Source organism: Globicephala melas, chromosome 18 (genome assembly GCF_963455315.2).
Source record: "Globicephala melas chromosome 18, mGloMel1.2, whole genome shotgun sequence".
Taxonomy (NCBI): Eukaryota; Metazoa; Chordata; class Mammalia; order Artiodactyla; family Delphinidae; genus Globicephala; species Globicephala melas.
Window position 1 is genome coordinate 67,741,580 of NC_083331.1, and position 24,996 is coordinate 67,766,575.

The following is a 24,996-nucleotide window of genomic DNA, read 5'->3' on the forward strand; positions in this document are numbered from 1 at the left end:
GTTAGCTGCCTTGGCAGCCTTACTGTTTCTTGATCGTATTGAGTGTGTTTCTGTCTCACAGCACTTGGACTTGCTCTTTTCCCTGCCAAGAATACTGCTCCCCAGATATCTGCAAGGCCCACATCCTCAGGTGTCTGCTCAAACTTCACCTTGTCAGAGGGCCTTCTAATCATGCTATAAAAAAGAGCACCCTTCTTTCCCTACTAGCACTATGTTTTCCCCTAAACCAGGATAGGCTAGTTATGCTGCAGTAGCAAACGGCTCTCAAATGTCAGGGACCTGAAACGACAAGGTTTGTTTCTTACTGCAGGCGTCCCTCCATTGTGAGTCTCCTGGCAGGGCCTGTCCCGTGTTGTCTTGAACTCTGGCGTCCGGCTCGTAGCATAGCCACCATCTTGATCATTGGCCAAGGGAAAGGCCATTCACTGGCTCTCCAGTATTTGCCTGGAAGTAACATCTATTATGTTGACTTGGCCAAAGCAAGTCACATTGCCATATGCCACTTCAGTTAGGGGCAGGTGTGGGTGGGTAGCAGTCCTATCTTTTATCTGAAAAGAGAGCAGGAAATCCATGGTGGGTAACACAGCCTCGCTCTTTACCGCTTAATTTTTCTATAGCATTTATTTGTATCTCACATGATATTTACCTTGCTTTGTGTATTTTCTTTTCTCTGCTGTCTAGACTGTAGGTACCACAAGGGGAGGGACTTTGTCCATCATTTGCTGCTATACCCCAGGACCTAGGATAATGCATGGTCTGCAGCAGTAGGTGCTTATTAATTGTAGAGATATGAGTGAGAACACCAAAGCAAACCATTCATTTGTTCATATGGCGACATGTAAGCCATTGGGAGTGTGGAGCAGGAAGGTTTGAGGAGAGAGCACACTTACTAGAGAAGAGCAGTAGCATTACTGGTCAGTGGAGAGTGTCAGTTTGAGATTTGAGACCATGAACCTACAGTGGAATCATGCAGGCAGCAAGGAAGAGGCAGGAATGAATAAATAATGGGACCCATTTCACAAGGATCGGTGAAGTCCAAGTTGAAGGAGGAAACCTTCAAGGTGCACCTCTGTCACCTCTGCTCCGTCTTCAGTCCTGTCGGAATAATAAGGGAGGAGCTTGCCTTTCACCAAGGAGGCCCAGTCTCCTGGGATTGTGATTGCGGTGGTTGGAGCAGTTTTCCCTATATTCATTCTTTTTTTTTTTTTTTTTTTTTGTGGTACGCGGGCCTCTCACTGTTGTGGTCTCTCCCGCCGCGGAGCACAGGCTCCGGACGCGCAGGCTCAGCGGGCACGGCCCACAGGCCCAGCCGCTCCGCGGCACGCGGTATCCTCCCGGACCGGGGCACAAACCCGCGTCCCCTGCATCGGCAGGCGGACTCCCAACCACTGCGCCACCAGGGAAGCCCCTTATATTCATTCTTTATTTACTTCTCACTACTCTTGAGGTAGTGTCTCTTATCTTCATTTTACAGGTGAGGAAAACAGGCTGAAATTGCTCGCGTTAGGACTTAGGTTGGTCAGGCTCACAACCACGGTGCTTTCCGGTACGTTTGGGGTACTAGGTGGAGGGGACTCCACTTTCTGGGGGGCGGGGAGCTCCGTTAGCTCTTAGATTCCCTGGAGCCTCGATTGCATCTTGGTCATGAAAATAGTATGCAGCCACTTTACCGATGGTTCCAGTTTAGCTGTTTGTAAGACCATACCAGAGAGGAAGTAGTTGGGCTATTTTTATATATGCAAACAAGTGCAATTACCACACTACCAACCATAACTAGTAGATTCACTCCCCATTGAAGTGCACCTCACACAATCTGAGAATGTCTCTGTCTGAAAGTGTCCGTGACGCTTTCCTGTGGTCTTGCCTGTTGATGATCTGGACATTTCATTCCCTCAAGGAGCTGTGCTAGGCTTTATGGCCAACATAGAGAAGAGAAGGCAGGTGGCCTCCCTCGGGAATCTTTAATGTAGTCGGGAAGGCAAAACAGGTTCCAGACCCTGACTCCTCAACTAGTACCTGGAAACGGGGATGCAGGTTGGGGGAAGAGCCCCTCGGGCTAAAATGGGAGAGACTGATGTAAGGAAGTGGGAACTGAGCTGTTGTTTGAAGTCTGCGTGAGATTTTTTTTTTTTTAAGTGAAAATCCCATAGTACCTTTTTTAAATTCATATGTATGGAAAATGTAACAAGTATTAACATTTTAAATAATCTGATTTACTTAATGAACATTCTGATATGGAGAGGAAACGTCACTCTTGAAACACTTTTTCCTCATAATTTCAAATTATTAAGAATTAAAAACATAATACTTTATAGTTTGATAAGATTTAGCCTATCACTTCTCTACTCAAAGGTTATTAAATCTTACAGTCTGAGCCAGTATTACCACCACACAACTGTAAAATAAATTTATTGATGATAACTCTATAGAATTTACTCCCTGTATTTGATGTTACAAACTTTAGGGTCTTTGAGATATGCAGGATCCTTGTATGTAACTGGCATAAACCCCATTATTTGAGCTCTCTTAATTGCTTTTGTGATTTCTTTTTGTTTCTTCCCACAAAGACCTGCTATGTGCCTTCCATAAATGCATCTAGTAAATGGAGAAATAAACTGGGATAAAAGCTGTACATTCTTATAATCTACACGTTTTCCACACAAGATAGATTTTTTCAGAGGCTCCTTATAAGGATTTTCCATTGGAACAGGCAGGTCCTCATTGCTGGTTGCCTGTTTATATTGTGAACAACTTCTCCACAGCACTGCATGAGCCCCAGAATCTGTGAGGCAGACAGCAGCCGTTAAGAAGTGCGTTAACGTTCCCCTTCCTAGCCCACTGCAGAGGGCTACCATAGCTGCCATGGTTCGTTGCTCTTCCTCTGCGTGAGATTTAGACAAGGCTCCAGGGTGCCCGTGGTGGAAAATCTCAGCAGACCACTGCAGGCAGCAATGTTAGCACTTTTAACCGCTTCTTAAATTTCTTAAAGTAAATGTTTATGTACGTGAATCCCAGTCATGCTCAGGAGCTAACTGATCAGTTTGATAGAAAACATACTCCCCTGTCTATTTCTCTATACTTTGGTGACCGTTTTCTGAAAAGGTATTCCATGGAAGTAAACTTGGTTTGGTCTCGTCTAAGAGCCAGATGATAGTGGAGCCTGCATCAGCCGATTTCGCTTGTTTTCCAGTGCCCTTTGATCACTTACCTCTGCAGGAAGATGTTTTGGAAATATATGTTAATAAGAATTAAATTCCAGAGTGTGTGAACTTTGTCTTCATTCTAATTCAAAAGAAGTGAATTCTCTTGCTTTTCAGTCGTGTGGTTTTTAAAATCTTAGGGACAGTCATTCTGAAAGCAGTTTCGTTTTTCCCTCCAGACAAAGCACCTGTGTCCAAGGGTCTTTTACTGGTCCCCAGTGCCCTGTCCCTCCTGCTGGCCCTCCTCCTTCCACACTGCCAGAGGTTCTTTGTGTACGACCTTCAGGCAGTCAAGGACGACTTCCAGGTGAGCTCCGCTCCACTGGCCTCTGGGAGGGGAGAAGGCAGGCCTTCTTCTTTGATTTACCTTTCTTCCTGCCATTCTTAGTCTCTCAAAGCCTCTAAATTTGTAAGAAATATTATTTATTATTAATATTTCCACTAACAAGTAACTTCTCTAGTTGTATTTATTGATAATTTCAGCAAAGCAGGTTTTAATGAAGCAGTGCAGTATTTCCTTTTACACATCTCTTTTCAGCTTCAGTTTTTACTCATGGAAATGCAATTTTTAATTTCAAGAGAATTAAACAATGTTAAATGTGTTTTTTGTATGATTAGCATGCATACTTAACATTTTCAAAAACTTGCCTCAGTTTGAATATCTGTTAGAGGAGCTAAGCTCTCTCAGCTCTAATAGATTGAGAGTCTGTGAATTACTTTTATAGTGGTAGTTAAACCAAGTAGGAAATTTCTCTTGGGTTTTTGCTGGTGGGAAGAGCAGAAGTCTGTGGCTTTCAAGATTTATGGGTTGATCACATGAAAAATGCTGGTGCTGGGTCTTGTCTGTGAGTTGGAGTGCAAAAGGGGTGTTCCGGTACCATTTCCAGCTCGGCAGGGATTTCCCCATACCAACAATAAGCAATTCTCAGACACCAACTTGGGTGTCCTACAGTTGAACTCAGTTCTGATGCCATCTTCCCAGAGAGCATCAGATTCCACAGGGTTAGGGCTCAGTCCCACAGGACTGCCCACTGCGCTCGCACTTCAGATGCCAGTCACCAGCCCAGGTGGTTACTTGGACTTCTGACCGAACGGCTATAAATCAGAGTTCCCACGACCCCCTCCCTGGGCTCAATTAATTTGCTAGAACAGTTCACAGAACTCAGAGAAACATTTTATGTACTGGATTACCAGTTTATTATTAAAGGATATAGATGAACATCCAGATGGAAGAGATGCATAGGGCAAGGTAAGGGGAAAGGGTGCGGAGCTACCGTGCTCTCTCTGAGCCCCATTCTCCTCAGATCTTCACATGTTCATCACCCAGGAAGTTCTCAGAACCCTGTCCTTTTGGGTTTTTATGGAGATTCATTACATAGGCAGGATTGATTAACACTGGCCATTGGCAGTTGATCCACCCTCCAGCCCCTCTTCCTCCCCGGAGGTCAGGGTGTGGGACTGAAAATTCCGACCTTCTAATCACAAGGTTGGTTCCCCTGGAAGCCAGCCCCCATTCTTAGGTGCCTCCAAAAGCCACCTCATTAACATGACAAAAGACACCGTTATAGCTTTCTTCACTTTGTAAATTCCAATGGCAAAGACCAAAATATATTTCTTATTATAAATCACAATATCAGAGAGTGTTAGTGCAAATTATGGTTATAACCTGCCACTTTTCTTTGCTAAATACTTGATTAGCCATTTTAAGCATGATAATCCACTCTTGAGCACTGACATCTTTTCTTCATAGGGATGTCATTAATGCCATTGCTTCGGTGGGCTTTGCCAAGTTCCTGTGATTCAGTTATTTATCCATACTGCTGCTTTCTGTTGGAATATAATAGAGCTTCAGTATGATTTCAGTTGCTGTAACACAATGATTCTTAATCCTGTCTGCACAGTAGAATCACCTACATAAAGTGGTTTTTTTTGTTGTTGTTGATGCCAAGACCTCACCCTAGACCAGCTGAGTCAGGGAGCCTAGTGGTGGGGCCTGGGCATTGGTGTACTTTTTTAGAAAGATCCCCAGGGGATTCTAGCATATGGCCAGCCCTGAGAACCACTGCTGTAAGGCAATGTCAGGGCCCTGTGGCCCTGAGTTGGTACCTTTCTGTTTGGGGGGTTAATTTGGTTCACCTGGCTAAGTTGGCAACAGTCCCCTTCTCCTGCACCACTTTGTGGGCATTTGTGCTCTAGAGGTGGGACCTGCCTGGATGGAGGACAGTCACCCTCTGTCTAGGAGTGCAAATAGCCACACTCTCCTGGCAGAACCTCTTAAGGAGCCCTCAGTGTGCATTTCTAAGAGCTGCTACAGAGATATGGAGAGTTTCAGTTCTACCTTGGGGAATCTGAGCTTAGAGTATTAAAAATAAGCAGTATAATGTAAACGTAATAAATGTGCCAAGGAAGAGACCTGAACAAATCTTACTCCTATTTGTTATTCTTTTTTAAATCCCCATCTAGATTTGGCGGTTGATTTGTGGAAGAATAATTTGCCTTGATTTGAAAGATACTTTCTGCAGTAGTCTGCTTATTTATAATTTTAGGATATTTGAAAGAAGATATGGAAGCAGAAAATTTGCAGTAAGTTTTTATGTATTTTCCCTTTGCTACTTAGGTTATAGAAAAAAATGTTTCTGTTTTCTTGTTTTTAAATAGTTTTATTTTGTTAAGCTTGGTGTTTCATTAACAATTATCTTTTTTTACATGATCCTCTGTCTGATTTGGAACATGGACATTAACCAAAGAAAAAATTTAAATTTAAGCGATTAGCATAATAAAATAATAATGATGATAATAGATAATAATATCAGTGTGAGTGGGCAATAACTTTTTTTTTTTTGGCTGCACTGAGTCTTTGTTGCCGCACGCGGGCTTTCTCTAGTTGCGGTGAGTGGGAGCCACTCTTCGTTGCGGTGCACGGGCCTCTCATTGCGGTGGCCTCTCTTGCTGCGGAGCACGGGCTCCAATCACGCGAGCTTCAGTACTTGTGGCTCACGGGCTCCAGAGCACAGGCTCAGCAGTTGTGGCACACAGGCCCAGCTGCTCTGCGCATGTGGGATCCTCCTGGACCAGGGCTCGAACCTGTGTCCCCTGCATTGGCAGGCGGATTCCCAACTACTGCGCCACCAGGGAAGCCCAGCGATAACCATTTTAATAAGGATTTTTATTTTAATAAAATTCTAATCACTTATTTTGCTTAATGGTTTGTGTATTAGTTGTAAAAATAAGTCATGCTATAAATATCTTTTCTTCAACATACTTAGAAATTATGGAAGTTAATACATTTGACCAATATGGTTTTACTCCCTCACTTTGAAAAGTCTATTCAAACAAAAAACAAACTTTAAAAAATATATATATACCTGAGCTGGTTCTAATTAAATAAATGTTAGTTTATTTTTAGAAGACTCCTCTCTATAATGTTCTTCCTGTTTTATTTTTAGTCCTTTCTGCTGGGTTCCTGGGTTTTGTCGGCAGTGGGTGACTTTATCCTCGTTGAAGCTGTGCGGTATTCCTTTGGTATCACTGCAGCCAGGAATTTGCCTTCTGGATTGTAAGTAGCTCTCAAATATTAGCTTAATTCATAACTACTTAAATCTGACTTAAAGCATTATTACACATGAAAGTCAGTAAGAGAATATTTTAAACTTTTAGATATAGTAAAATTGATTTTATATGTAAAAATTCTAGTGTATACTTAACAATTTCATTATGTTCTTGACACAGAATCTGTTTTACACTCACTCTTTTTTTTAGCTTTCAAATCTCATATTTTAGAGAATTTTTAATGAATTTTCTCTTCTGGTCCTGAAGATAGAATTGTGTTTTCATAGTGAAATTTTGTCTTTGTAACTTTGTTAACTAATTAAACATAAAAATACAAAATTTAATTAATTAGATTAGGAAGCAAAATTTATTTGTCTGAAGTTAAGCTTCTGAAGAATGATGCTTTTCTTAAATTATATTGTTTATATATTTCCACCAAAGGTAAAAGAAAATCAGTATATAGGTTATAACTTTGTAGCCAATCTGCAGTGGGCAACCTAACTCATAGAGTGTCTGTGCTTTCATATTGTGTTGGTCTTCTTTAAAAACAAAATGAGAAAACATGTATTAGTTTATGAAATGATTGGCATTTAGGAGCAGAGTTGTTAGCACATATAAATGCCTTTAAAGCATCTCTGAATTAAGTTTCTGAGACAGTTTTTAAGATATGAGATACTATAAAATAAAGGTAACATATTTAAAATTTGTGTGTACTAACTTCAGCCTTATTTTAATTTTCAGTATATATTTTTGAGAACTGTTAGGCTATTGCAAGTACCTTGATTTAGATTCACTTTGTATCTCTATTTTTAAAATACGGTTAGTGATCTTATAGCTCTCACACTTACATTGTTAATATTTATGGTAATAGCTGCCCTTCGTGGGATTTACTGAATTATTGGCATGAGTATTGATGTTTAGTTGTCTTAATAATGTATGATTCTGAATAATATTTTAATGGAGACACATAAAGTTCTGTGTCATAATTATGCAGTTTTTTAGTTTTACGGGTTGTAATTGCAGTTAGACTAAGAAGTTTAAGTTGACTATTCTGCTATTGTGGTAAATAGTGTAGTCATTAGGAATGATTCCATGTTGATTCAGAAAAGAAGTAGCATTACTAAATCATTAGTTTTCCCCTAACGTTTCTCATTGAGGCCAATTCTTTTTGGTTCTTTATAAGGCCTACTGAGTTGTAGAAGGGTTATGTGTATTGTGTATGTTTGTGTTAGAATAAATTTAGTGGATGGGTAGTAACATAGCTTTTAATTCTTATTTACATCGTCCCCTTGTGTGATGACTTTTATTTTCTATTGCACATAGAGTTGAATGACAGTTATTTCTTTGAATGAATGACACATTTCTTTATGGAATCGTGACTGGTACATATAAGGAAGATTGATTCAATTTTGAAGTTGGTGGCAATGTTTTTACTAATTCTTAAGGCCAGAAGGCTTTTACCTATTTAAATCTTAGCTAGTAGCAAGAATTGAAAATTTGAGTAAATTCAAAAGTTATAGGATCCCCTTTGAAAGACAGTGTGAATGTTAATTCAGACATCACCTGAATGAGAATATATTTCTCTTTCCTTTTAAATCATGAAACATTATAATATGGCTTTTTTGAATCTTGACGCGTTCTCAAACATAGACTTCTTGGAACCTAAATCTTTACTTCAATAAACTTTGCATTTTGTAAATATATCTTTTATTTGATGGTAAGCAAAGCTTCAAAAACTCAGGAGAGGAAACTTTTTTAGTCAATGTGTTTTATAATTTGCAGTGTTTTCCACATAATGTCTTGTTACCTTTTTCTTTCTCATCAATGCCAAGTTTACCTGCACTTCCTGCAATTCTTCACTTCCTATTTAATTCTCTCTCTCTCTTTTTTAACCTCACCACTATTAAAACTTCTCTTATAAAGGTCACCAGTATCCAACTAATTTCTAAAGCCAGTGGCTTGTTTTCACTTGTCTTATCTGACCTTTCAGTGGCACATTAAATGCTTTTGACATCCCGTTATTTCATGAAATAACCTGCTCGCCTGAATCCTAGCACCCTATTCTCTCCTGGTCCTCTTTGACCTCCTTTACTCTTTGCAGCTCCTTTCTCAAGCTTACTCCAGGTGCTCTCTCTGTGCCGTCGCGTCCACCCCCATGACTTCAACTACAGTTAGCATCTGTTGTTTGTTTCCCAGCTCTCTATTTCCAGTCCATATTGCTTTCTTGATCTTTCTTCAGTCATATTTCCTAGTGACTTCTAAGACTCAAGGAAAATTCATCATGTTCAGAAGCTCTTACCTCCTCTGATCACCTCTCTTTTTGCACTCTCATCTCCTCCTCCTTCTGTACTCCTTATTTTAATTAATGGCATTTTCATCTACTCAGTCATCCAAGCTGGAAATCTTTCCCTCTTCTCATCAGTGGCGTAGGGCACCGACTTTTATTCATTCGAAGTCCTATATAAGTCAGCTTTTCATCGCATCTCCTTGACTCCTTCTGTCATTATCCCAGTCTTAACTAGCCTTTTCTTGCCTAGATTTTTGCAGTAACTCTCCAACTAGTCTTCCTATCAATTCCAAAGTATTTCATGCAATGTTTTCAGAAGCTGTGTTTCTAAAATACAAGTTTGACCATGCTAATCTTCCTTTTAAAAACCTCTAAGTCCTTATTTTCTTCAGAATAAAAATCAAGCTTCTTCAAGGAGGCATCAGGGCCGTCTAGAATAGTACAGATGGCTTAGGCTTTGCCATCACATAGCCCAATTTACCTGAGATTCCAGCTCTGCCGTTTATTATTTGTGTGTCATCTTGAGCAAGTTACTTCTCTCAACTTCCCTCATCTGTAAATTGGGGCTCATACTCTGTAATTCACAGGGCAGTGGAGGGAACTAAGTAAGGTCACCTATGCAGACATCCTAGCAGTAGCAGCCTCCCCACCCCATATATTGTTGTTTGTTTCTTTCCCTTCAAAGCCCTCATAATCTGACCCCAGTCCAATGTTTCAAGCCACTCCCCCATCAGTCATTCAGCTTTCTTAACATGCTATGTATTTGTATTCTCGTACCTGCTGGTTTTCTTTCTGCACCCTGTTGCCCTTTGGCAGGACTAATTGTCCTTTTTTAAAATAAATTTATTTATTTTATTTATTTTTGGCTGCATCGGGTCTTCATTGTGGTGCGCGGGCTTCTCATTGCGGTGGCTTCTCTTGTTGCGGAGCACGGTCTCTAGGCCCACGGGCTTCAGTAGTTGTAGCACGTGGGCTTCAGTAGTTGTGGCATGTGGGCTCAGTAGTTGTGGCTCGTGGGTTCTAGAGCACAGGCTCAGTAGTTGTGGCGCATGGGCTTAGTTGCTCTGCAGCATGTGGGATCTTCCTGGACCAGGGCTCGAGCTCGTATCCCCTGCATTGGCAGGCAGATTCTTAACCACTGCGCCACCAGGGAGGTCCCCCCACCCCGACTAGTGTCAAGTAGAGTCTGGTGCATACTCGGCTCTCAGTAAGTGTTTATTGAATGACTATAGTCTGTTTCCAAAGGAAAATGAATTTAGAGTAGGTGGGGGCTGATGGCAATGGCCTTTACAGCACCCTCAGGTGCTTGCTTCTGCAAATTTTGCTCTGCATCAGTAACAGTGATGAGTTGAACATAGTTGTTTGTGTAGGAATCATGGAAGTTTGGTGTTTAGAATACAAAGTACTGGATTTAGACCACCAATTCGGAGTATAAATTAGACCAAAGGGAGCTGCATCTAGTTGGAAAATAATTCAATCAAATTATTTCAAACAATAGCTCCAATATTTTGCCTGCTGACCTGATTGACATCATGACTCACCTGCACATAGAATTAAATCCAAAAAGTCAACTATGTATTTAGATAAGGCTTGAATATGAAACACGAATTGGATGCTTTTCTCCCAGTAATTCATGAAAATGTTTTATACAGGTTTTAAAAGTAAAGATAATGAATTTATTAAAATACTTTAGTGTATTTAATTATGCTGCCGCAATAATAAGATCTCACAAAGGAGGAAGAGTTCTTAAAGTTTATTATTTGTTTTTGGGAGAGAAGGGACTTGATGATATCATACAGAATATCCACTGACCCTAAGTTAGTAAAGTGAATTTAAAGAGATCGAAGACAAACAATGACCGTTCATAACATTTCACTGTTTATGTTGCTTAGGGACCGTAAACTACCCGAGCGGAAGCTCTTTCTGCGCACGCTCCGAAGATAATTGCGGTATAGCATGACACTAATGACTCGAGCCTGAAATTGTTTTGAAACAATGTAGTAGAGAATCACATCCAGACAGGTGCTGAGGTTCATGAGGAAGGTGGCAAAGGCTCCCCACGGGTTGTAGCTGTTCTCCTCCCCTCCCAGCATCAGGAAAGCAAAGCAGATGTGGAAAGGCATGAAGCAGACAAGCACCTGCACCATGAGCGTGATAATGATCCGTATAGACTTCTTCTTGACTTTTGGCTTCAGCTTAGATGTCTTACCGTGAAGGAGACTATGAATAATGACCAAGTAGCACCCAATCATGATGAACAGAGGAATCAAGAAAAAGAAAATCAGTCGAGTGAAGTTCAGCGCATTAATAGCTTTTAAGTGGATGATGTCAGAAATCTTGAGGCAGGTGGCAGGGTTGGAGGCTTTATCTGGGTCTTCATAGAGCAGTAGGAGTGGGATGGTGGTTGTCAGGGTCATTATCCAGACTCCCACACACGCTAGCATGGCCTTGCATGTGTTTTTAAGTTCCTTGGTGTATTTCGGCTGTACAATGGCCATGTATCTGTCGGCACTAATGAAAGCAAGAAGCCATAGAGCAATACTTGGATAAAACACTGTGAGAGCCCCAAGAATCTGGCAGAAGTACTCTCCAAACGGCCATTCACCTTTTGCATAATAAAACATTCGAAAGGGTAAGCTCATTATAAATATCAAGTCCAGTAGTGCCACATTCATCATATAGATGGTTACGGTGGTTCTCTTCTTGGTGGTACAACTGAAAACCCATAAGGCAGTGACATTAACGAATAAGCCAGTTATGAAGATACAGCTGTAGAAGACAAGGGCTGCTATTTTGTATTCGTCTGGATACGGGTCGATAGAAGGGCCAGGTTGAGCTTGACTGTGAGGGGTGGTCATCTTATAGCTTGTTGTGGGCATGACACTTAGAAACTGTAAAATAGTTAAGAATAGGAGGAATAAAACTCTTGTTGAAAAAATAAATGCTTAACATTCTCACACTCGACTTGGCATATCAGTGGATTTTAATTTTGACAGTATTTTATGTCATAGAGTCAATATATGTGTCTTAGTATTTATTAAGAAATACACTCCCTAGGTATTATTACTAATATGTACTAACATATCAGTGTATTAAGATGGTCTGGTGTGTCATGATGCACTGGCAAATGTATTCATTTTCTCTCTGTAGTGTGAAATTGGGTAGCAATTGTGCCTGTGGTAGGTATCCTTTGTTTGGGACTAATTGGGGAAAGGCCATTCTGAAGTTTGAATCTTAGAAAATATTGATAGTTTGCCACCTTTTATCATCTTCATTCTGTTTCAATATTTGGTAACCCAGATTGGTAATGTCCAAATAATGAATTTTTACTCATTAAATATAATTTTAATATATAAATTATGTATTAGAAAACTAATTAAAAAACCATATAACTGGTTGCTTACTGAATATTCACAGTAATTCTCATTTGAGAGCAGGAACTTTTCCTTTTTACTGCTAAATCCCCACTGCCTGATGAGTACATAGTAGATACTCAGTAAGTAATATTTGCTAAATTGATGGATAAGTGAAGGAAGGAAACTTTGGCAGGGTGACCCAGAGCAAGCACTCACTAGTTTGTCAATGAAGGCTTGCTTAATTGGCCATCAAACCATTTTGTTTTTTTTAAGTGGCAAACGCTTCTTCATAGTATTATGTTTTCTCTAGATTATCATAGGTCTAGAAACAGCAGTGTCTTGTGCCATGGTATACAGATCAAGAACTTTTACTCTCTCTGGTTTTTTTTTGGCCACACCTTGCGGCATGAGGGGTCTTAGTTCCCCGACCAGGGATCGAACCCATACCCCCTGCACTGGGAGCGCAGAGTCTTAACCCCTGGACTGCCAGGGAAGTCCCACAAGAACTTGACTCTTAAAACAATAGATGGGCTAGTTTTTAATGCACAATTGGGAGTGCCTAATGCTGAGTCTTCCAGATGGTGTTTACCAGTGCCCCAGAAGCAGATTACACTGCTGCAGTGGTGCACGGAGAGCAACACCTTGAGAATAAGATATTGCTAGTATAGTAACTTTCACGCCCTCACTCTACCGAGATCCAGAAGTGTAAGTATTATTTGTCAAATTTAATTTTAAAAAAGGAATATCAAAGACAAATAGTTATTAGTAAGAAGTCACTCAGTAACTTTATGTGTTTGCAGAAACTAATTTCCACCCCCGCCAAATGCCCATTTCTACTGGAAGGGAGTTTAGCTGTGACCCCCTCAGTGTGAAATTTCTATCACCCACGATATAACATCAACAACAGTGATTTTAAAAATAGACTCGCTGCAAAGAGATGGAACCTTGTGGCATCCCCCTTGAAATATGGAGGTGTAAGAAAAGTTTCCCTCAAAAATGTCACTTCGCAGAATGGTCTCTCTCTCATTCAGCCCTGACTCTCTCTTTAGTGAAAACTGGGGGAGGTTAGCCATCTGGTAGTGGCATCATGGGCTGTAATTTAAAATTAATTTGAGCAGTTGCTGAGGACAAACACAAGGTATGAATTTGTTTTCTTCTCCCTCTTTTCTTCCCTTCCTACCTTCCTGACTAGCGAGTTTGCCAGATATTTAGGTTAAATATGATTTTGGAGTAGAATTCTATATATTTAAAAGCCTGTATTTATTAAAATTTCCAAATATTGTGTTGACTAGAATATTAATTTCTCTAAAATGAGAAAAATACTACATAGAAAAATTAACTCTCTAGTATTATCATACAAAGGAAAATAATTTTAGAGACTTAACTCATTATTAACTTTCCATGAATTTTTAAATAGTAAAAATTGTAATGTAAATGACATTTTGTATCCTTTTTTCTTTTGTATCAGAACTCCCTCCACCCATCCTTATTCCCGAATTTTGTCACATAAATTCCTTACTTACAAACCATTTTTGAGTAAATCTTTTTCCCCTCATTGGGTTCAAGCTGACTTTATGTCACCAACAGTTGTGTTCATTTGCTTAAGGTTAACTAAAATACGTGTGATGCATGTGTTTTAAAGGCATTACCATACAGGTTGTACTCTGTACACATGGATAAATTTTTGGATAAATATTGAAAAGTGATTGGTTTTTAAGTCAGCATTTTAAAAGCTTTAGATTCCATGATTAGCTATAGTCTTTTCTTAAAAGACTAAGTACATACTGTGAAACAATGTAATTGAAACCAGGTGACAAAGACTCCTAAAGATATTTATGATTTATTGTATCAACATTTTCTTTAAGTTTAAAAAACTTACATTTACTATTAAGGTAAAACAGTATTGAAAATAAATGAAACAACATGTTAATAATGTAGGAAGATGACAGTATATCCCATTTGAGGGTCCTTCACCAACATAGTTTCAGTAATATATTGTTAAAATAAAACAAGGATTTTGAGATTTAGTAAATAAGTACAGCATTATTTCTGATAATCTGTGATGAAGTTAATTAAATGCTACTTACCTCCTGTCCATCAAAAGGCTGTGTTTGAGAGGAACATTTCTCAGTATACCCAGTTCTGTAAAAGGGATTTCTTTGAGTTGCTTGTGTTAAAATAGCTCTTTCTAGAACTGGTATATTTAAGGAATGCTGTATTTCTTTTGTTTTAGGTTCTTCCGTTGCTTTAAGAAGTTGTTTCAAATATAATACTCGGTATACGAGTTGGTACTTGTTCAGCTGTAATTGCTGCTTTGTCTCTTTCAGGAAGTACTCTCTGAAATAAGGCTTTTTCAACTTATGACTTTGCCCTGGATGTGGTTTTTCTCTTTCACAAATGATTTGTTTATGAAGTCATGCTTCGCATAAGCTCCCCATGAAATGATGGCATATATTTAAGAGAATCATACAGAAAGGAGAAAATGTCTTGAGTTTGTTTACTTGGTGCTTAAAGTCTGCATCATCTGTTGAAAGAGAATGAGATTTGACGTTGACTGAATAGAATTCATAGTATAACTTAGTTTCTAAGCTGTGTGACTTTGTCTAGTTACTTAAGCACTCTGAGCCTTTGTTCCTGCTTAGTTTCTATAGTGCTAAAATAGAGATAATACCCATATGGTAGGATTTTGAGGACTCTAAACCAGAGAAGTCCAAGGGCTAACCTGGCACCTAGTAGGTAACTTCCAAACAGCGTTAACCCTTTACTACAAAGTTCCTAAAATCATTGAATATCCACTTTTTACTGCTAAACCATTTCTTTTTTTTTTTTTTTTTGTGGTGTGTGGGCCTCTCACTGTTGTGGCCTCTCCTGTTGCGGAGCACAGGCTCCGGACGTGCAGGCTCAGCGGCCATGGCTTACGGGCCCAGCCGCTCCACGGCATGTGGGATCTTCCTGGACCGGGGCACGAACCCATGTCCCCAGCATCGGCAGGCGGACTCTCAACCACTGCACCACCAGGGAAGCCCTAAACCATTTCTAAATGGTAGAAATTTTGGTACCCTCAATTATTTGCTTCTGCTTTGCATATACCTTTACCTACTTTGGTTTGCTTTATTTGTTAAGTCCCCAATGCTTCATATCCCTTTTCTGTCACATGGACGTCTAGAAGTAATTCCTTTTGCGAAAACATCCCTACAAATTGTTAAGAACTTTGGAAGTCTTTAGTGGAATAATTTACATATTAGGAGTATTTTAACCTAAGAAGGGAAGTGAAACCAACGAAAAGGGAAGTGGGCAACCCCAATCATTGCCTGCCTGCCTAGTTACATTAAAGTTTTTACTTTCTCTTTTCTTTAAAAAAAATCATAATTTCATTTGCTTGTACTAAAATTTTAATTATCTTTATACTTGGTTATGCGTGATTTATCAGCCTTTAAAAGGTACATGAACTTAACTGGTGTTTTAATTTAAGACAGTTTGAGGGCACATGCTCCTTTTTTTTTTCCTCAGACAAAACCGTAGTAAATCTGTGACTTATAAATTGTTTAAATCCTTTCCTTTGGTGATTAAAGTACTTTTGATTATGTTAATGCCAGAGTAATGGGTTTTAGAAGCACAAGCAACAGCCGCAGCAACTATTTCTTGTGTAAATGAGGATTTGAGGCCCAGAGAGGGCCAGTGACTTGCTGCAGAACTCAGACAACCAGGCCGAGCCTCTTCTGTGCCAAGTTCAGGGCCCTCCCCTTTCTGCCCTAGCTGCTGTAAAGACTTCCCGTTGTGAGGTGATTACATTGACTTATTCACTAGACATGATTTGCTCATTGCTGAATTACAGTAATCAGTTTTTTATACATGGAGTTATGTTTCATATGCAGGCTAGGAGTTTGATATTTCACTTGGAGATAGGAACCTCTTATCTGCAGATCCAATCTTTTCATTGCCTTAATTTCATATAGCCTGTGACAGGTCTTCTAAAATTCAGTATTGATTAGTGTTCTGTGTGCTGCTGAAGTCAGCAGGCACAGGGAAGGCAGATATCTCATTAAGACAAATCCCCTTGTACACAGGGAGATTCTTTTTTCTGACTTGCCGGTCTCTCAGAGAGAGGCACCCAGGGGCACAGCTGGAAGGTGGGTCCCGCCTTTCTCTCCATCTTAGCCTTACGGGATTTCCTACTCCTGGCCTTTCACAGGCTGTCCCACCAGCAGCTGTGACATCCTTCCCACCGCACTCCCATCTCTTGGCTTGGGCGGCGGCTATTTATCTGAAAAGTGTTAGCTTGGATGCTGCCTTTCCCAGGAAGTTTTCTCTGACCCCTGAAGCTGGTTGGTTATTTGCCCCTGTAAGGTTCCTTAGCACTGGATTCTTACCCCTGTAGTGGCTTGTGTTTGTATTATTATTGGGAGTTTATTTGCCTTTTATCCTTCACTACATTGAGGTCCTTAAGGGTTTGCATGTGTTGTATATGTATGTATTTAACAGTCAGTTAGTAAATACTGGTTGAATGTGTGACTGAAAAAGTAGGTGAAGAAATGGAGGGTCGAATATCCTGAGCCCAGTGTCAGCATCAGGGACACTTTGACTTGCTAATGTGAGGGGAACCCGCCAGTCGCAAGGCAGACTGGAGGCAAGACCCACTGTCCTTCTCTCCATGACCCTGCAGCACTTAGCATTGTTGTCTGTGCTCCTGGCTCGTCACACAATAATTTTATGTTGGAAAAGAATTACAGTTAAAAAAAAAATTTCCCCCAAACCATTTGGCAGCAAGTAAGTAAACAACGGATCAAGAATTAAACTTTTGGGGCTTCCCTTGTGGCGCAGTGGTTGAGAGTCCGCCTGCCGATGCAGGGGACGCGGGTTCGTGCCCCGGTCCGGGAAGATCCCACATGCTGCAGAGCAGCTGGGCCAGTGAGCCATGGCCGCTGAGCCTGCGCGTCCGGAGCTTGTACTCCGCAACGGGAGAGGCCACAACAGTGAGAGGCCCGTGTAGCAAAAAAAAAAAAAAAAAAAGAATTAAACTTTTATAGTGTCTGGTTTGCCTCTTTAATACTTGAACCTAATGAAATTTTTATTCAAATAGAGGAGCTTATCTCATTCGGGGACCAATATTCATGCAGCTTTAATTTCCTTACTTATTTTGGGATATGAATGAAAGAAATTTTTCACCTTGCAAAAGAGGGATTTCACAGAGTTTCCTTCACTTTATAAAGTCATCTGTTTTAGCTCCATTTTTTTTTTTTTTTTTTTTTTTTGCGGTACACGGGCCTCTCACTGTTGTGGCCTCTCCCGTTGTTAATAGACACAGTAAATCCCCATTATAAAAACATGCTCTTTGGGACTTCCCAGTGGTTAAGAATCCACCTTCCAGTGTGGGGGACACAGGTTCAGTCCCTGGTCGCGGAACTAAGTAAGATCCCACATACTGTGGGGCAACTAAGCCCATGCGCTCTAGAGCCCGCTCACCACAACTAGAGAGCCTGTGCGCCACAACTAAGACCCGACAGAGCCAAGTAAATAAATAAATAAATATTAAAAAGAAAAAGAAAACATGATGTTATATCAGAGATTTGTCTATGCCACAGATAAAATTGTATTTCTCGTTCTTAACACGTTTCTCTGTACCTCAGCAAGTGTGAGTGAGGCTTATCCTAGTTCCTCAGACCAGTATTGTGATGAGGGGCCCACTGTAGTTACTGTTTATCTTTCCCAGCTCAGGTGGCCATCAGCACACACAGCCAGAGCAGTTGGTAGACAGCCAGTCCCCAGAAAGGAGAGGTGGTGAGGGACATGGAGGGAGCCCCGAACTAGGGTGAAAATCTTATCATTTGGCCCTGACGGTCTTCCACTTTGATCTTACGGAATCTTTGTGCCATACCCCTTTCTTTTTCAAGCTTGCATCTAAACTCACTGCTCTTTTTTTTTTTTTTTTTTTTTTTGAGGGGCAGATATATTGAATAGTGGTTTCTGGATAAAGAAGACTGAGATACTATTTGTTTAAATCTATTTTATTTTAAATCCAGCAACTTACAACTGTAGTCTTATAGCCAAATTAGTATGGACCTCGTTTCCACTTGATTTCCTAAATTGTATTATAAATTTAACATTTCCCAAATTCCTTTTCCTTGGCAATTTTTGTTCAGTTTCACAGACATACGGACAATCAGATGATTACTTACCTCACAGCAAGCAGGTTGAACCCAGATAACCAAAATGATAGATAATTCTAAAAATAAAATTGATCTAAATTGGCAATCAAAGTAGAGTTCCCTAAAGATATTAAAGATTCTTTCACTTAGAGGATCTTAGGAGAAGGCATCAACATGACAGTGAAATCATTCCTGGACCCACCGAAATCCCAGGCCAAGATTTTGCAGGGTGACGTCTCACTAACTGTGTGGAGAGCCATTCAGTGGTCCCCGGACACAGCCAATTAATTGGAACTCTCTGGTTATTGTGATGTACGTGGCCACCTCCTACAGATTCTGGTCTCACAGTTAAAGGAGACATGTAGAGGGAGATGAGTTTCTAGGGGAAAATATCTAGTAATATGGTGAAGTAGCAGCGTAGAAGAAAAAGGTATTGTGGAGAGTCAGGATTGGTAAAGAAATGAGAGGTGTGTTATTGAGTTACTTAAATCCAAACTTGTATACTGGTGTGTGTGATGGAGGATTTTAGTATCAGGCATCTGTATACTAAAAAGTAACTACATGACTATAGGTTGAAGTTTGTTGGTTTAAAAAGTTACATAGGATTTTTTATTATCTCTGCTATTACTCTTATCTGTATTATCAGAGGTGAACAATCATTAAGCAGAGGTCTAAGTGCTTTACATGCTTCACTGAATTTAATCATTATGCCAACAGCAAAGTATGTTGAGGACACAATAGTTGTATGGATGGTGTAACCCAGGGATATTTACTCAGGAGTCTCAGATTGTGAGATTGTGTTGTACTCTTTCTGTATTATGGTATTGTACTTTGTTTTAGTAAATTTTGTTGAAGTTGGTCCTACTTAATAGAGAATAATCAGAATAGTAATTTGATCTGTAGCAAAAGAATCTTCTGAGGGAATAGACCATCCTTTCCTTTCCCTGTTTCTCACTAATGAGTTGATATTCCCAAGGAAAGATTTTGTAACTGGATTCTGTCAGCCTGTAAGTTTAATTTTGGGAGGGAGATCTCTGCCATTCAGTGAGCCAAAGACTTTTAAGCACTCAAAAATGGGTATATCCAAAAGGTTGATAAACATGTATAAGTATACTGGACCTCATAAGTAATAGGGAAGCGAAAATTAAAACCATAAGAAGGATGTTACTACCCACTCACCAAAATGGCTACAGTGAAAAAGACTAACAACAAGAAGTGCTGGCTGAGTAGTATTCCATTATATATACTCAGCCAGCACTGGAATATTACTTGTCCATAAAAAGAAACGAAACTGAGTCATTTGTAGTGAGATGGATGGACCTAGAGTCTGTCATACAGAGTGAAGTAAGTCAGAAAGAGAAAAACAAATACCATATGCTAACACATATATATGAAATCTAAAAAACAAAATGGTACCGATGAACATAGTGGCAGGGCAGGAATAAAGACATAGACATAGAGAATGGACTTGAGGACACGGATGGGAATGGGGAAGCTGGGGCAAAGTGAGAGTAACATCGACACATGTACGCTACCGAATGTAAAATAGCTAATGGGAAGCAGCAGTATACCACAGGGAGATCAGCTTGGTGCTTTGCAACGACCTAGAGGGGTGGGATAGGGAGGGTGGGAGGGAGACGCAAGAGGGAGGGGATATGGGGATATATGTATGCATGTGGCCGATTCACTTTGTTGTGCAGCAGAAACTAACACAGTATTGTGAAGCAATTATACTCCAATAAAGATCTATTTAAAAAAAAAGAAAAGTGTTGGTGAGGGTACAGAGCAACCAGGAGCTCTTGCGCCTGGCTGGTGGGAGCTTAAATTTGGAAAACAGTTGGATATTAAGTACTAAAATGAAGATGCATCCACCCTATGACTCACATTCCACTCCTAGGTAGAAATGCGTGTTCCTGTGCACCAGGAGTTAGAGATAAGAATGTTCACAGTAGCATTATTTCTAATCGCTCCAAATTAGGGACAACCCACATGTTCTGCAACTTTAGAGTGGATAGATCAGTTGTGTCGACAAGTAGTTGACTGCTTTTCACAATCAAAATGAATCACATAGAAGGCGCATGGAACAACACAGGCGAATCTTGTGTGTATGGTGTTAAGTGAAAAGAGCCAGACGTGAAGGAATTCATATTGTACGATTCCATTTATATGAATTTCAGAAAGCAGACCAAACTGAAATAGAGTTTAGGGATTCGTGCATAGGGTTGCGGGAGCATGTAATATGTAGGGCACATGGGAGAGCTCCCAGGATGCTGGGAAGTTCTGTTGACCTGAGTGCTAATTATTTTAGTGTTTGTTCTGTGATAATTCACTAATCTGTCTATTTTTGTTTTGCCCTTGTATCTATAAGGGTCTCAATAGAAAACAGCACACTTAAACTAGAATAATTCAAGGGCTTATGTATAAAGATCTAATGACAAAAGAATGGAACCTAGTGACAAAAGGGGGACCTTTGGCAGGACCGTTTCCTTGTTGTGCCCACCACCTTTAGGCCCAAAGAGGTTTAGGAAGGGAGAGGTTACTAGATCCTGGAGGGGTCACCCCTGGAGAGTCAGCTGCCTTGGAAACAGTAAGTGTGAAGTAACAAGGAACAAGGGGAGTAAGTACCCTGGCCTCAGGCTCCTCCTTGCCCAGATGTCCTCTGAGGCGCTAGCAGAACTCAGAAGCCAGGGGGCCCTTGAGCCTTTGGGTGGAATCTGTACCCTCAGCCTCAGGAACAGAGCAGGGTGGAGAAGAGAAAAGAAGCAAGTGGATTTTTCCAGCATGCTGGGTTTTTCTGTATGAGTGTTACATTTTGTATCAAAGAGGTTTCTTTAAAAAGACTGGGTTTGAGGCTATCTGCTTCTTCTAAGCTGTTTCCGTGAGTAATTTTTTTTAAACACCTTGAGTCTCATCTGTGAATCATCTCTTCTTATCTATGAATCATCTCTTCTTATCTGTGAATCATCTCATTCTTATAGCTTGTGCAAAGTATATGTTTTAGACACCGAATACTAGTTCTCATTGTATTGTTCTCTCCTGCCTCAAATACCTTTTTTTTCTTTGCAGCATATTTTTCCTGGGAATTTTCAGACTGGGAGTGAGTAACAGTGCAAGAGGTCTGTCTATGCTACTCATTAATTAGCTGAGTTATTGTTTTTAAAAGTTAGTTAATTTTCTCTGATCATGACTCTTCCCAGCTGGAAGAAAGGGGAATTTGGATGAGACTTTCTCGAAGGGCTTCCCACCTCTGGCATTATACAGTTCTAAGGAACTCTTCCCACTGCAGTGAGTACTTTATCATTGTCTCCTTTTGAGTTTTTGTAGGACTGGAGATGAGAGACGTAGGATAGTACTTGGGCCTCTGTGCCCTCACAGCTTCTGGGTGGAACCCCAAATGTGTCCAGGAGTCACTTAGTCAGACCTCATTGCAGGGAGCCTTGAATGTGTTTGTTGGTATTTGGGTCCTACTTGAAACTCAGAGCACCCGGAACCCTGTGGGGTTCCCATTAATTCCTGGCCATTGCCTTCCTTTCATATCCTTTATTGTGTTGATTTCTTTAGTGTGTATTTTTAAAAAATTTTTAAATTGAAGTATAGTTGATTTACAATGTCAGTTTCTGGTGTACAGCAAAGTGATTCAATTATGTGTATATATATATTCTTTTTCATATTCTTTTCCATTATGGTTTATTACAGGATATTGAATATAGTTCCCTGTGCTCTACAGTACGACCTTGTTGTTTACCTTAGTGTATATGTTTTAAATCTTATTTAAAATTTATCTTTAAGTCAACTTAATCTTCTTAACATATTTGATATTCTTTATTCTTTAGACATTTAAACATTTCTAGTAGACTGTTAGATTGTTCCAACTAATTTTCCTATCTACTTTTTCCTTTTTCCTTTAACCATTACTTTTGTAAGTGGCAAGCAGGAAGTGCAGCTGTGAGGATGGGCCGGGTCCAGGGCTGCCCAGCTCCTAAGCCTGCAAGGCTGCCCACTCTGTCACTTGCCCTCTGCCACTCTCTCAGGAGAGCTGTTGTTCTTCGTGGTGGAGAACCTCCCTGAGACATTATAATCAGCCTGCAGAGGAAGACATAAGAATTGTGCGGGCTCTTTGTTTCCTTGGTAATAAATCTGTACTCATCTGCGTTACTCAGAATTGTTGTTTACCAGAACTCTCCCTCTTATGCTTAAAAATTAGTCTAGCCCCAGTGACAAATCAGTTGCATTTTTGCAACCATGGTATCTCCTTATTGCTCATGCTTTTCATATGGATATTCTTTTTTTTTTTTTTGCGGTACACGGACCTCTCACCGTTGCGGCCTCTCCCGCTGTGGAGCACAGGCTCCGGACGCGCAGGCTCAGCGGCCATGGCTCACGGGCCCAGCCGCTCTGCGGCACGTGGGATCTTCCTGGACCGGGGCATGAACCCGCGTCCCCTGCATCAGCAGGCGGACTCTCAACCACTGCGCTACCAGGGAGGCCCCATGTGGATATTCTTTACGAGAAGTTTATGGCTTTTAACTCATATGGCCTCTTGCTATCAACAAGCCGTGCTATCTGTATAGTATCTTAACAGAAAAGGGAAGGAAGTGGGTGGGTAGTACCACCCTCAGAGACCTGCAGGGCAGCCTGCTGGTGTGCATTTGGACGGAGGGACGTAGATCCTTGGCTGCAGCCTTGCCTCTAGTGGAGGATTTATTCTTCTAATGTTAATGTAGTTCTTTATTTGGGGATCAGTAATCCTAGGTTTTTAGAGTTGGGAGTTGGAGGTTTCCATGGCTCTCTCTTTTACAGTTGTGTTTTTATTCATCCCTTGATCGTACTCTCATCTCATGTATTATTCTTCATATTTTGTGTCTGTCTTGTTGACAAGGACCTGGTGCATTCGTCTTCACATGTATCAGAGCACCTAGCATAGTGCTTCACACACAGTAGACCCTCAGTAAATAGGCTTTTTGATTTGACAAGTGTTTGTGTGTTTCTTTTTCTAAAGGAAAGAAAACTATACGGTGTCCCCCCAAAATGAACGCCTAATGTTTCTAAATAGATATGATCACAAAGACAATATCAAGCAAAAGAGTGAGACAAGAGATAGATTAGAGTTGGTTGAGGAGAGGCCCTAGGGTGAAGGTATTTCGGCAAGATAAATATTTGATGTATCAGAAAAGTTAATACCATTTATTTCATGTAGGAGGACTTACACTCATGTGTAAGCTCATGTATGTTTTCCACTGTTCCATACTGATTGACATCCAAGGTTGTTTTGACATAAACACTGTGCTTTTACTGCCACCTACAGGTGACAGCGGGTCGTGGAGCTCTTCACCTTGACCCGATTTGAAGTCTTGTTGAGATTGAAATCAATGTTTTAAAAGCTGTTAATTGGTAGAAGATAATACATGTATTTTAATGTTAATTTCTCAATATTTCTGTATTATGCAGAATTATATAGTAGACATATCCTTATTCCTCTAAAACGTTTTGGCTTAGAGACCATTTCTGCCTTCATGGGAAGCATTCTGTCGTTTTTAGGAAAGTGTTTTCCTCTGTAGGACCGTGTATTCCTGGGCTAGGGCCTTGAGAAGATTCCACTTTAAATGTTATTTGTGCCTGATGTTCTACTAAGAGTTAAACATAAAGGTGGCCTTGGAACAAATTTGATATGGTTTAAATGTTTTTTAATTGTAGTAAAATGTACACACATGAAATTTACTGTCTTAACCATTTTTAAGGTACAGTTCAGTAGTGTTTGAAGTACATTCACATTGTTGTGCAGCCAATCTCCAGAACTTCTTTCCTCTTCCCAAACTGAAACTCCATGCTCGTTGAACAACTCCCATCCCTCCCTCCAGCACCTGGCAACCACCATTCTATTTTCTGTCAGTGAATTTGCCTACCCTATATACCTCATGTAAGTGGAATCGTACAATATTTGTCTTTTGTGATTGGCTTATTTCACTTAGCATAATGTCCTCAAGGTCCGTCCATGTTGTAGCATGTGTCAGAACGTCCTTCCTTTTTAAGGATGAATAATATTCAGTTGTATGTATATATTACATTTTATTTATCCATTCATCTGCTGATGGATACTTGGCTTGCTTCCACCTTTTGGCTATTGTGACTAATAGATGTACAGATATCTCTTTGAGACCCTCCTTCAGTTCTTTTGGGTATATATCCAGAAGTGGAATTGCTGAGTCATGTGGTAATTCTATTTTTAATTTTTTAAGGAACCACTGTACTATTTTCCGTAGAGCTGTACCATTTTACATTCTCAGCAGCAGTGCACAAGGGTTCCAGTTTCTCCACATCCTTGCCAACACTTTTTTCTGTTTTTTGTTTTGATAGTAGCCATCCTAATGAGTTTGAGATGGTATCTCATTGTGGTTTTGATTTCCATTTCCCTGATGATTATTGACATTGAGCGAGTTTTCATGTGCTTCTTGGCCATT

The 24,996-nt window shown here is 40.2% G+C and overlaps 2 protein-coding genes and 1 pseudogene across 3 annotated transcripts in view; 1 reads left to right on the top strand and 2 right to left on the bottom strand.

Annotated features, from left to right (window-relative positions):
• Positions 1 to 24,996, top strand: part of UBAC2 (UBA domain containing 2) — a 152,319-nt gene that overhangs the window by 19,482 nt on the left and 107,841 nt on the right. For both annotated transcript variants that reach the window (XM_030856853.2, XM_030856854.2), the window contains exons 2-4: positions 3,380 to 3,507; positions 5,664 to 5,783; positions 6,647 to 6,756. In XM_030856853.2, coding sequence (XP_030712713.1) covers positions 3,380 to 3,507; positions 5,664 to 5,783; positions 6,647 to 6,756 — 358 coding nt within the window. The remainder of the gene's footprint in view (positions 1 to 3,379; positions 3,508 to 5,663; positions 5,784 to 6,646; positions 6,757 to 24,996) is intronic.
• LOC115853421 (small ribosomal subunit protein bS18m pseudogene) lies at positions 2,311 to 2,877 on the bottom strand (annotated as a pseudogene).
• Positions 10,899 to 11,915, bottom strand: GPR18 (G protein-coupled receptor 18). Its single transcript, XM_030856858.2, has one exon. It carries the CDS (start codon positions 11,913 to 11,915, stop codon positions 10,899 to 10,901), a length of 1,017 nt encoding a protein of 338 aa, XP_030712718.1.